The sequence below is a fragment of the Apus apus genome, chromosome 9 (assembly GCF_020740795.1).
Source record: "Apus apus isolate bApuApu2 chromosome 9, bApuApu2.pri.cur, whole genome shotgun sequence".
NCBI classification, from domain to species: domain Eukaryota; kingdom Metazoa; phylum Chordata; class Aves; order Apodiformes; family Apodidae; genus Apus; species Apus apus.
In genome coordinates this window covers 2,760,522-2,773,821 of record NC_067290.1, presented here as the reverse complement: position 1 = coordinate 2,773,821, position 13,300 = coordinate 2,760,522, and the positions used below count along the sequence as shown (strand labels likewise).

The 13,300-nt window shown below is 37.6% G+C and overlaps 2 protein-coding genes across 9 annotated transcripts in view; one reads left to right on the top strand and one right to left on the bottom strand.

Annotated features, from left to right (window-relative positions):
• TSEN2 (tRNA splicing endonuclease subunit 2) overlaps positions 1–13,300 on the top strand; it is a 603,350-nt gene that overhangs the window by 206,554 nt on the left and 383,496 nt on the right. The gene's annotated exons all lie outside the window — the stretch shown is intronic.
• TAMM41 (TAM41 mitochondrial translocator assembly and maintenance homolog) overlaps positions 1–13,300 on the bottom strand; it is a 43,541-nt gene that overhangs the window by 28,291 nt on the left and 1,950 nt on the right. For all 6 annotated transcript variants that reach the window (XM_051627111.1, XM_051627110.1, XM_051627109.1 and 3 more), the window contains exons 3-7: positions 11,725–11,817; positions 6,771–6,921; positions 4,374–4,519; positions 2,048–2,213; positions 284–346 (exon numbers count right to left, since the gene is read on the bottom strand). In XM_051627111.1, coding sequence (XP_051483071.1) covers positions 284–346; positions 2,048–2,213; positions 4,374–4,519; positions 6,771–6,921; positions 11,725–11,817 — 619 coding nt within the window. The remainder of the gene's footprint in view (positions 1–283; positions 347–2,047; positions 2,214–4,373; positions 4,520–6,770; positions 6,922–11,724; positions 11,818–13,300) is intronic.

Sequence of the window (13,300 nt, the reverse complement as noted above, 5' to 3'; positions counted from 1 at the left end):
AAATGAAATTGGAGTCAGAAGTTTTTTATTACTTTTGGGTTCTTGAGGGGTTTTGTTTGTTTAAGAATCATATAGAATCCAATTCCTTTTGGTATTTTACAATTTCTCAATAGTTATATAAAACTTCTGCTTTAAATATTATTTTTCTGTTCCAGGAACTTTCAATTGGACACCAAAAAAGTTTACTTTTTAAACTCTTGTTACAAGACAGTCTGGGGGCCCTATAATTTTTACTTTGTGGAATCAGAAGGCCTATGTTGACAGAAATCACACATGTTCTTACCAGCTGTTAGTATGGTTTTAGCACTCTGCACTATACTGGAAGATCTCACAATTCCCGAAATGCCTGCAGATAGAAAAGCACACAGATGTTACCCATCTTAGAAGTTTTGTGGGCATTTTTTAATGTTCCAAGATACACAAAAAAAGTTAAATATTTTTCCAGTTAGACAATCAAGCCAGTCCGAAAGTGAAACACACACTTAAGCTGAGAAAGTTTGTATCTGTTCTGCTATGTCATACTAATTGAAAATATTCTCTAAGCCATTTCAAATTATTTTATGTATAACATTAAAAAAACCCCAATATTAAAACAGACAATAAAAAGTAAAAAATTATTAAATTAGTGTTCCTATTATCTCTCTACTAAGATGATCAGTCACAAAGGATTCAAAGTTGCTTCATTTACATGCTGGCAGATTAACCTTCTAGGGCAGAACAAATTATGCTCATTGTTTACTTCAGTATAAAATTGGGATTTCACACTTCTCTGATCAAGTAGAGATTTCTATCTTGTACAGTGCTTGTCTGGCTTTTTTTTAATCATCAGCTTTTGCAGATAAGGCTTGTTTACCACTTTGCACTGTGGCACATTCAGTTCTCATTGTCCAGTGGTTCTTAGGTATTAATGGAATAGTAAATAAAATATCTTAACTTCTTTTCAAAGTACGAAGTTTTCTCTTACACATATGTACATAAAAGAATCCTGATGTATGCAGTACAAAACTACAGTACATTACTAAATACTTCAAAATGCAGAAATGCATCAGTCCCAGCATAAATCTTCCAAACTGAAAGTTTCTCTTCTGCATTAACTAGACTGTAGAATATCATTTCAATACTATTTTTAAATCTTTCTTTCAAAGCTATTTCTAGAATGAAGAACCACACTTAAGGAAATTAATGAATAAGTAAGAGGGATACAATAATTTGGGGGATAGGGGTGGGGAAGGGAACAAATCATGTGAAACCAGCAAAATACTTAGGGACAATGCAATTCATCTGGAGTAATCAGCTGTCTTGTTGGATTATCAAACAGCTTGTCCTGTCCTTTACCCAGATTCTTGAATTAGCAAAACCTTTGGCCACAAAAGTGAAAGAGGGGTTTTGATTTGTTCTCCCAAGAAGACAAACTGCTTGATATGTCTAATTCTTGAAAGATGTAAAGGACTCTTCATGTACTAAACATTTCCATTTTTTCTGCACAGAAATAAAGCACTGATGTCTGCAATAAGCCTGAACTCACTCATACAACATCATCTTGCCTCAGAAAAGCTATCTGTGAAAATAAGAAACGCCTCAATCTTTTTCCTCAAAGCCTGAGTTCCCTGCCAGAGCCATGAAAATTGGGAAAGATAATGTCAGCAAGCCAGAAAATCAACTTAGCATTGCAATGTATGACTCACGGGATATATAGCTTGGCATTTAGATGAACTTATGCCAGCCAACGAAATCCTGAAGGTGTAAGCATCCCAGAGTTAGATGGTCTAAGCAGGTCACATTAATTCCTAAAGATAACTACCTTCAGAATCCAAGCCAAACATCTCTTTCTATATCAGCAGGAATGCTATTTACTAGTATTTCAGAGAACCTGTCTGAAATCAAACAAATCCAAACCCATGTTTTTGCAGATGTGTATCAAGACAAACTTCTTGTTTTCAGCTTCCTTCTCTCTAAATCATTCTTCTGAACTCAAAGAACATGTACAATATAGGTCTGTATACCTATCATGTCTTCAAGTAGATTACAGACACTGATCTAGGCCTACCTTGATGCACCACGAATCCACAGTCAGGGTCATGGGCAACTTGCATTAAGATTTCTTCCACATCTCTGTTTTTTCCAGGAGGGTCTACCAGAGAAGTTATCTTTTGCTGCAGAGTCTTTGGCAAAGCCATTAGCTGGGTGAACTGAGCTTCTGGGCTTTTATCAATCTGAACATTATAAAAAACAAGACAGTAAAAAAATTCAGTGTTAATAAAGTGAGTTCCCTTTTCAAGGCAGTCAGAAAAGTCTTTTGGCTATCTTTGACCTCTGACAAATACGACCCATTTCACTTCTAAAAGTCATTGACCACACCCATGAAAACTTGCCAAGCACTGGGAAAGGCAGTATCCCAGCTGTGAACATGAAGGGTAAAGTCAAAGCAAAGATGACAATTTTTATCCAAGGGAAGACTAATGTATACACATAATCTTGTTGCCTCTGCAAGCAACTTTTCATTGAAACTGTATCATTTCTGTTCTAACCAATTTCCTTTGGAAACAAAAGTACACTACACGAAAAAAAAAAAGCTCCCAAAAGACCACTTAGTTGAGTTTCTTCTGCCTGAACATAATCAAACTACAGACCCACTCATTTCAAGTTAGTTTGAAAAATATCTTCTCTGCTTTAAACTCAAGCCACATATGGTTTGTATAATTTGGAGGAAACATTCATTCCACATATTCCAACCTAAATCAGAAATTCAGTGACCCTTTTTTGAATACAACTATACTGATGCACAGGCCTGTACACACTGATACAAAATGCAAGCACAAAGACTGAAAAATGCATAATGGAGCAGATCTCTCCAAAACTGGAGGAAAATATGAAGAGCTCAATTCCTCCCACACAACTTTTTAGACAGTCCATGGAGACATCAGACAGGAGTCTAGTTGCCCTATCCACTCCCTTTAGTCAATGGGGAGAAAATGATATCCAGATGAATCACCCACTGACTACAGAGGGAATGAGCAGGCTCTTGGTATTCTGTGGGAGGAATCCACGCCTGAACCAGGACTGTAACAACTGGTGTCTGCCTTCAATTCTTTTTGAGCCATCTTTTAAGAACAAATTTTCTCTGTCACTGAAGACACAGAGTAGAAGGGGTTTCTGTTCTGTGTTAAACAGCACTCCTGATAGCAGTTATTCTCTTCAGTCTGGGGAGTAACAGCCAATAACCACACCAAGGTGTAAGGCATACAGTATTTAAACACTTTGCTCCAAATCAACAGTAAAATTATGGCATTTAATCAACAACCTTGATGACTATTACGGAATTGAGTTCAGATTTATTATCCAGCAATGCATTTGTAATATACTAGATATATTTCTTTAAAGGTAACACAACAGCCTAACTAGCCATTTTCTTAGATAAAGCATTACTGGTTCTTTTCAAAATTCATTTGAATACTTCTTCCAGTAGGCTGTTGAACAGCACCCTGATAAGGAAAGATGACAACAGCTGCAGTCTAACACAGACTGGCCTATGCTGTGCTTCAAAGCATGGCAGTAAGGCTGCTCACTGTACTCAACCTTGCTTATACCTGTACTGCAGCATTCTCACAAATGCCTCAAAGGAAGCACATTTACCAAGATAATTACCAAGGTGACTTGAGGATAAAGAGATAGCCAAGGCCGTGAGATGTGCCATACTATTTATTTGTAACTTCATGCTGAAATGTGCATCACACTTGAATATTCACACACGGACACGCACACTGCAAGAGGAAAAACTGTTGCTGGGCCCCCAACCACCTCATCTCTCCCCAGATTGCAATGGTACACTTGGACCTTATGCAAGAAAGATGGAATTTAAGATACTGGCCATTTTGGATACCTGTTTCCCAAATACTAGGAAAAAAATGGTTCTGTATGGGTATTTAAAGATAATGCCAGAATTTCAATTGAGTTTAGTCAACTGATATTCATAAGTAGCACTCCAGGGGTTTTTTTGTGAGATGCAGTTTTTGACCAAAGAAAGCTGCACCTCTAAATTACAGTCCAATCTTCTTAACATAAACCATATGTTTATTTATCACTTCCTAGAATGCTGTTTCCATGTGGCAATCATTAGAACACACATTTTAAAATTATCTTCTCCTGTTCCCTTGTTCGGGCTCTAGTTCTGTGCCCATACTCAAATAAAATGAGCAGTAGTTACTACATATGCAGAGGCTGGTATTTTAGGCAAGTCTTCTGGTTGCAGAACTAACAACAACAGCAAGAACAGTGGCTGCAACTGCTCGGCTTAGTGTATGGCATAATTCTTCTATCAGTGTGATAAAGCACTTCCACCTGTTTGATTTAAAACTGGTGTGAAGTACACTTGCCTCTAGCCTTCCCAGATGGTGTTTATATACCACTTGAGGGCAGTCCTGTAATATGTTACTGTACAGCTTCTGAAAATGGGGAACATTAGGTTTCACTATGTTCTGCACTTTGGATCTGTCTTCTCCTATTATCATTCTGAAGTCACCTAAACAAGGAAAGAAAAACAGTTTATTCATTAGGAAAAAAATTGAAAGCTCAGAGAAGGAAAACAGCAGAAACTAACAAAGTACAAAACTGTCACCTAAAACTTTATTCTCCAGTTCTACCAATGCCTATTATCTACAATGAGGTACACCTAGTAGCCAAAAAATAGTATTCAAATACCTTCAAGCCCAGAAAATAAGATTGAGAATTGTTATGCCATAATGTCATCAACCCATGTGTTCACATTTTCACTTGGACAATGAAAAAACTCCAGCTCTCAAGCTCAGCCCCAAAAGCAGCAGTGACACTGGTATATTCTTTGCAACTATACATCATTTTCAGCAGATTACTTCAAACCTTGACACCAGCCCAAAACCTTTGTATCCAGCAGCAAATAACCTTCAATTTTCCAATATCCTAAGACAATAATTTGCATTGTCTCTGCACCAGCAAGTACCTGAAATACAGCTAATGGCAATCACAGTATTACCTCTTCTTCTGAGCCATGTATCTTGTTACTAATTTCAAAAAACAACTCCTTTTAACATCACTGTTACATTAGTGATCTTTACACTCTATAATACCTGATTGAAAAGTTTCAAAAACAGTAAGTGAAAAGACAGTCAGTCTGCAACAGAGCGTTAATCTACCTCTATTAGGTAGTACACTGGTAGCTTCCAGCATTGCCAACCTGGAGTTAGAGGCTCAGTGTAGCGTATCTCAACAAACAAAATCCCCAACCAGTTCATCTTCCCACTTCCCACATTCAGGAGATACATGTTATTGCAAGGTGGCAACTTGCTGCTGTTATTTCATTTACTTCAATTTATGCCAAGGCGCAAAAAACCACGTCCCATGTAAATAGTACTGACTCACTGCTCTCAAAAAAATGATAAACATTTTCCAAATTAACACATGAACAGCTCTTCTCAGCAGTCTCCAAGGAAACTGATTAGAGTAACACATAAAATCAATTTTGTCTTCTAGTATGTTCTCTGAAAAGTTTAAGACTTAATAAAATTGCAGCAAAATAAAATACCCACAAACATGTCACTGACAGGCTTTTTCTTGAACATTCCCCACCGGGAGTCTTACTGCTGTAGCTTTGTTCAAACAGCAGAGCCAATTTTAACATCTTACAGCATGGTAACTCATCTCCCACGTTTCTGGTTAATTGCAGTTTCAAAGGATATATGAAATAGTATCTTGGTCACCAGTGCTCACCAAGAATCCAGACACTCCTGAGGAGCTTTCAGGTGGGCAGGTTAGCAGCCCTGGCACAAACACGCCTGGTGAGCAACCCTTTGCCATCCATGGTCAGTACCCTCTTTGCTCTACTGAGACTTTCAAACAGGCAGTAATTCAGAAAACCTGCTAAGGAAAAGCTGCACAAGCTGCAAACCACACTGACTGGAGAAGTACTACATAAAGACCAGTAACACCACTCAGCAAGCTGTGCCTTATAAACCCTACCTGTGCGTGGCTTGTTTTGTTTTAAAAAACACACCCTGCATTTCCATATGAGCCAAGAAAGTGCTGTGTGAGGTACAACTCCAACCAAACTTGTGCACAGTGATTTCATTAAGGATATAACATTAAAAGAGCAATGCTGAATTAAATGGTAATAATTAATCTTGCATTGAAGCATCATTTGGAGTAATTTCTTAACTTTTTTTTCCATGCCAATTCATACCTATTTCAAAACCAGAGAAAGGAGGAAATTTGACCAATGAAAAGTCAGCAAACACCAGCCAGGTGGTGAGTGTTAAATGTACACTGAAGAAACATAATCTGGACCTCTATATTAACTAAAAAAAGAACCTTAAACACAGCACATTCAAAAAGGAAGAGATAACAAAGCATGGGTCAGACTATCAGACAAATCAACATAACACCAAGGGTGGAAAGAAAAAATTGTTTCCAAGGTTTTTAATCTAAAACCAAAACACAATACCTACAGAGCAAAAAAACATTATTTCAGCATTTTCAATCACCCATACTTAGCTGTCCATAAATCCAGCAGGTGTAAGAAGTTTTGCTTATGTACCCACACTTATTTTCTACGAATAAGCAGAACTAGTCCTTCCAAGCTGGTGTGTAACACAGCATTAAAATACAATTATTGGAGCATGCAACAGTGCAGGCCCAAAGCAAGGGAGCAGATGACTTACTACACATTGGACTTCCTACTGCATTTCAGCACCTCCAACTACAGCTTTGCTTCTCAGGGACTTCAGACACCACGTACTCACCAGAATAGGAGAGTCCTGCAATCTGCATGTAGAGGTCCTCTTCAGAGAAACTTTCTGGCAACATGAGGAAGGCGGCAGTGACCGCGTTCTTCAGGTTGCTAACGAGGGCAGCTTGCAGCTTGCTGTTCTCATTCTGGGTCAGGATCTTCACCTGGAAAAGAAGAGGCACTGGAATCAAGACTTTAGGAAAGGGCTACTGAAGACTAAGCTAGAAACTCAATCCAACATGAAAAATAAGTAAGAAATTGATTTACTATTAGATCCTATTACTATGGTGCAATAAAGACTGGAGGTGTTTGGGTTTTTTCCTACACAGTAAGAGAGAGAAGAACATCTTTTATAAAATTCACAGCCTGCTACAAATGGCTGTTTTTACAAACACATTTGGAATTGCCATAAGCAACAATCATTAACTAATCTCTGGAGAGCTACTCACCTTTTCATATTCATTAATTCAGGATTAATCAAAACAGTAAATATGAATCCATTAACAGAAATTTCTCATATGTGATTAAGCAGCAAGAAGTAACATCACTGTCACAGTGAAATACAATGGAATACCAGTAAAAGAGCTAATTTTTCCTATTCATCTTCATACTTTTTTTTTTTTTTTTTTTAATAGAGGACTCCTACCATAAGCTTCAAGTGGCTTCTTAGATACTAGTTGTCCTCCTAGAAGATGCAGGGGTTTATTTTGCACTTTTCAGCAGAATGTGAACTCAATGGAAACTTTACATACACAAAAAGAACAGATCACTGAAGTTGAGTGCTTCTATGTGCCACAAACAAGTGTATTTTTAACATTCAAACTGTTCAAGCCCAGCTACAGAATCCAGTCACCTAGGATATGGAAATACACTGGAATAAAAATCAGATAGTAGGTAAGAACAGAATATAGAAACATATTATTATAGAACACGAGACAGATGAAGTCAGACAGATCAACAAGATGGCTAACTATGCTCTTACAGAAACAACTCTCCCACGAAGAGGAACTCTCCCTGTTGTTTCTTTTTTCAAGTGTTCTGGTTAAGCAAGGCTGTCTTCCTTATCAAGTGCAGCTTCCTAATATATATTTGTTTATTTTACAATACCTTAAAATGCAAAACCACTGGCAGTTATAAACAAGAGTATCCAGCTTGCTTTTTCTCCCCAAAATCTCATTCACACAAAAACGAGTTGCAGCATTACTTGAAATTCTGCCCCCAAATATAACCTGAAAGGTCAGGTATTCTTTCAAGTCAGTACTTCAGGAAAAAAATAAATTAACCCAGATTCAGTAAAGAGAGGAAGCAAATGAGAGGTATCTGCTACATAAAACTCTTCAGATAGAAAGGACATGGACAAAGAAATGGCACGGCTGGCCAACACCATATTCAGAACATGATTTTTAACCATGGTGAAATCTTTAAGAGGGATAAAACTAGAACAATATCTCATTTTGGTACAGTGGTGAATGCAAAAGTACACAGGCTGCTTGTTTCAATTGCTCTGCAACAAAGCATGGGTTTGCCTAACACCAACTCTACGGAATTGGCCCAGGGTGGATTTCTGAAAGATACTTTCCCCTCTTTGATTTTTTAAATAAAGTGTTTACTGTACAAGTGAACATTTTAGAAATCCTCCTAACTTCTGCCAATTACTTTGTATTTTTTAGCATTAAATTGAAAGACAATGATACAACACTTTAAAATACAATCTATTCATCTGCCAGGGAGCCCAGAGTAAGTTTTGTGTCCTTGAAAACCACAGAAGTTCACTGAATGCATACAGGCTTGCTCAAATAAGATCAAATAAGCAAGACAGGCTGGCTATAGGGATGGACTAATATTTAAAATCTCATCAACTATTTCACTTATATGTATCTGCATAACTTGCTGCTATAGGGCACCTTTAAGACAGAAGTGAGAAGTCTGGGGCACCCCAAACAGCCACACAAACTGCTGATACCATAGGCTAGCCCTGGAAATAACAAAAAGTTATGGGCACGTTTTAAGAACAGCAGAGCTACAGCCTTTTATATTATGAAACTCAGCAGAGACACTGTTCCTCCTCATGGAAGATCACAGGATCTAGTGAACAAACAGAAATAATCTCCTCTGCTAAAAACATTCCCTAGCATAAAACATAATTGTTTTTCAAAGGGAAATAATATGCTGGGCTTCAAAACTGAAATGCATGAAACACTGCAGTAGAGATACCATTTGTGAGCAAATTTTAAACAGTTCAGGCAGCTCAAAGTCTCCCAGGAAGATGGAGAGCAATGTTTATCTCACCCAGGTATGACAAGGCTGAATATTGATTCCTGGGGTAAATTTGAAAGAAGACCAAAGTTAAGAAAGGCTTTTTCACAGTACACAGAACTCAAAATCAGAACCATTCACTGTCCCAGATCACATCGGGGGAAAGAAGCCAATTTATTCTGGTTTTACAGTGTACAGAGAATTCAGTTAACTAACAGTACAGCTGAGGCTATAAACGTCTTAAATATTTTAAATGAAAGATGTATTCAGTTTCATAAATAAGCATGACCCTCAGCCAGCACAACAGTGTAAAGCAGGGGATGTACTATCTCCACTGCTAGGAAATGCATCCACAAGGAACTGCAGGCATGTGTTCACAGAGACACTTACAAATAAAATGCCATTGTAGAATGAAAGGTGTCAAAAGCTCTATTCCAGTCTGCCATTTAGCCACATGCATACACTGCTAAATAGCAAGGTAAGATTTTTCCATTCTCTTCAAAAAAAGGTTTTACAGATTTGGAAAAGGGAAAAAATTCTATTCTCTGTTCCTTTTTCATGGGAATTTTTATAACCTCCCAAATCTCCCAAGACCTCTCTAAAAAGTACAAGGTATTTCTATATACTATTCATACTGCTCTGTCACCTCACTTCAATTTATGAAACACTTCCTTCTCTCAGTGGTTTCTCCAGGCCAGCAGTAAATACAGCTGCTTACACTAAGGTAACCACACTCTATTTTTAACAAAGAAATCAGTAACATTCAGATGCTTTTTAAAAATCTTCTTGCTTGGTAAATGAATTATGTGTCACTTATTTATTTTACTTTTTAGGTACAGCAGCATTTTTTTTTCTCCAGGAAACCTGTCAGTTACAGAAAATTACAGCTAAGCTTACTCAGTTTTTCAATACAGTTAAATGGGAATTTAGCTACTCAGCATTATAAATTTTATGTAGGATGAAAACCTAATAAACCTCTAACACAAACAAAGAAGCCTGGGAAGAAAAGTTAGCATTTTTAAGTGGCAATTCCAAACTCCATCTATTCTGCCAAACATTCTGGAAATATTACTTGGTCAAGGCAACCAGTTTATAACAGAAACAAAACTTCCAGTGAAAATTAAGCCAAGATTTTCAAGCCAGAGCAAATGTTTTAGCTCATGTGCTAGAATAGCTTGGATAGCTTTCACTCACAGTGACAGCTTTGTAATGGGACACCAGAAAGGCACTGAGCTCTTCCTCCTCTCCATGAGAGTGAGGAGAAAATTCCCAAACAAACTGTTAAACAGTTATTACTCTGGCTTCAGCCAACTGTGTCCAGACCTAGCACAAATGGCAAATGGAATGTAAGAGATTATATAGTATATAAGAAAACAAACCTAACCCTGTGTCCCCTCCAAATGAAGCTAATTGTACATTTCTAAGGAGGTATAAAAGCTTTCTATCACTGCCTCTTAAAACATGCATTTCAAAAACTCAAGAGCAGTTAAGAAGCCAGAACCAGCAGTCATTTTAAACCTGTACAACAGATCTAAACAAATGATTCAGTCATTTTTGGTCAACATGGTATAAGACTCAAAATCCTAGCTAGTGGTTTTATAGGTTCTACAGTAAGAGACATTTTAAGCATTGACCAAGTAATCTTACAGTCCAATTCTGGCTGAAGTCCTGCAGTCTTTACTCAAGACAAATTCCTGTGAGCTTTAGGAAAGTAATCTGGCCTGATCTCTTCTTTTATCTATTAAACACACATGCAACCAAAGTACCAAATTTTGTCTTCTTGTGCAAATATGGGCTCCCATTAAATTTAACCAAAAGACACAAAGCACAATTCATATATATTGAAATGAAAAATCCTACAATAAATCAAAGCAGCAGCAAATGCAGTCATGTGGAAAATAAATACTTGGCATTCACTGTTGAAGTGAAATTCAGAATTGTTCTTTCAGTTATTTTACTCAATATAGTTTCATTCTTTAAAAAGATAACCTGTTCTAACCTGTGTCATGCTCTAATATGTCCCTGGAGACAGAGAAAAGCCAGTACTGCTGAGACAACCTACTCAACCTGACATTTTTTGTTACAGGCAAAATTTATTTCTGTCCTAAGGATTGAATAGAGTTCTCTCCTCCTCTCCCTGCTTAGGAAATCCCAACTTAGCACTGCTGCCACCTGCTGAAAACCCACTGAATCAGGCACTCGTGCAAGAAAAAGATCACGTTTTTTATGACACACACACACACAAAAACCAACATGCCTAACCCATGGTTTGGTCAACTACAGATACTTTTCGAATACAATTAACTAGACAGTAAATGGCCAGCAAAGCAGATTTCATCTTTCCAGACTTCCATTATTCAAATGCACGACATTTTGGCAACTCCTACAATTTATTGTAAAAGGTAAATATTACATTTATTGCAAGAGGGACTTGGAGTTAATATAGTCCAGTTATGCAAGATTTACTAGAGCCAGAAAACTGATGAATATACTTACCTTTAGCTTTTTCCACATAACACAGAATCCTATTAAGGATTACATTTCACTCCCTTTCTGAGATCGTCTGTCTAGGACCAGACCCCTAAATCAGGGTAGGTTATTTGTTCAGTACTGAAGCATAGATCCTTAATAGTTAAAACGACAACTGATAATTTTCCAGCCCTGTAATTTCCTGCATTTCAAGACAGATAACAGAGCAGACTAACACTTACTGGTTTTTGCAGGCGTCCAGCAACATAGAGGGTTTTCCAGTGAAGTAAATCATCAATCAGGGTGTCAGTGCTAATTACACCATATTTTATCATCTGGAAAAAAAGCAAAATAAAGGCTTTTGAAAAACAATATACCTGCACCATTCCCAAATGAAACTTACTACTTATTTACTATAACTGTCATTAACTCTAAGGAACACACAACTCCAAAAAAACCTGGATGCATCATATTACAATAATTTAATGTTTTAAGGAACACAGGAGGAAAAAACATAATTTGCATTTACATGCACATTTCAGGGGGGGAAATTAAAATAAATGGACCTTTCTAGAATCAAATTTACAACAAAGTCACCCGAGGATTAGCCTTGAGAAAAGAAGGCTTCATGGAAACCTTATTATCATGTTCCAGTACTTAAAAGGGGGCTACCAAGAAGATGGACACTCCCTATTACAAGAGTCACATAGAGAAGAGAAGGGGTCATAGGCACAAGTTGCTCCTGGGGAGATTCTGATTGGACATAAGAGGAAAATTTTTCCCCATGAGGACAGTCCAACATTGGAATAGCCTCCCAAGGGAAGTGGTAGATTCCCCCACATGGGACAGTTTTCAGTCTCAGCTTGACAGGGTGCTGAGCCACCGCATATGAACTACAGTAGTACCTAGAAACGTTGGACCAGATGATCCTTGAGGTCCCTTCCAACCTGGCATTCTAGGATTCAGGATCAATAACTAAAGCAAAAGACCTTAAATCCCCCAAATTCCTAGTCTAGACAGACATTGACACTTAAGAGATCTGAAGATTAAAATACAGCTGTCCATAAAGAGATTCTGGAAAGGTTATGATCAGTTTGTACCTGCCAAACATTGCAATAGTTGGAATAATCCACAGTATCCTTTATGGTACTGACAACACGCAAGAAAAGTTTGTCAGAGATTTAACATAATAAAGCCTCCTAGACGTTCATGTGTGCTGCTCTGGGGGGTGGGGTGTGTATCTGGGAGCTTTTTATTTGCCCTTTGATGTTAGAAAACAAATTGTGGGTTTGTAGGTCATTTTATGTAACTGGAAAAAAGATGAATGTGCAACAGTCTGTTAGCAATTCACACATCCTGAGTTTCCAAAGATTATCACCACAGCAAGGCAGTGAACTCCAGAATGTCTGGATAACAAAGGACCACAGGCTGTAATATGACTGAGTCAGTACAGCATGAGGTAAGGGCACAAAGAGCCAAGGGCACAGAATCACAGAACTGAGTCGGAAGGGACTCCTAGAGATGTCTAGTTTCATAGTGAAGATTATTGGACCTTAAAATAAAATCCCAAATCCCTTTTTACATAAAAAGTTCTAAACCCCAATTCCTTCCTCATTAAAAATGCCTTTAAATAAAATAGCAAGTACCTAACAGACTACTTTATTCCACCTCTCCAAGCTTCTGTGAAGAATTCTGACATATACCCACCATTATTGCAATTGTGTGCTCTGAGAAACTTCAGTTAGGTACATATTGCTCACATGGCATTTCTCCATGACTGTCCTTCAATTCATTTCCCATCTTTCTTAAAATAACTTG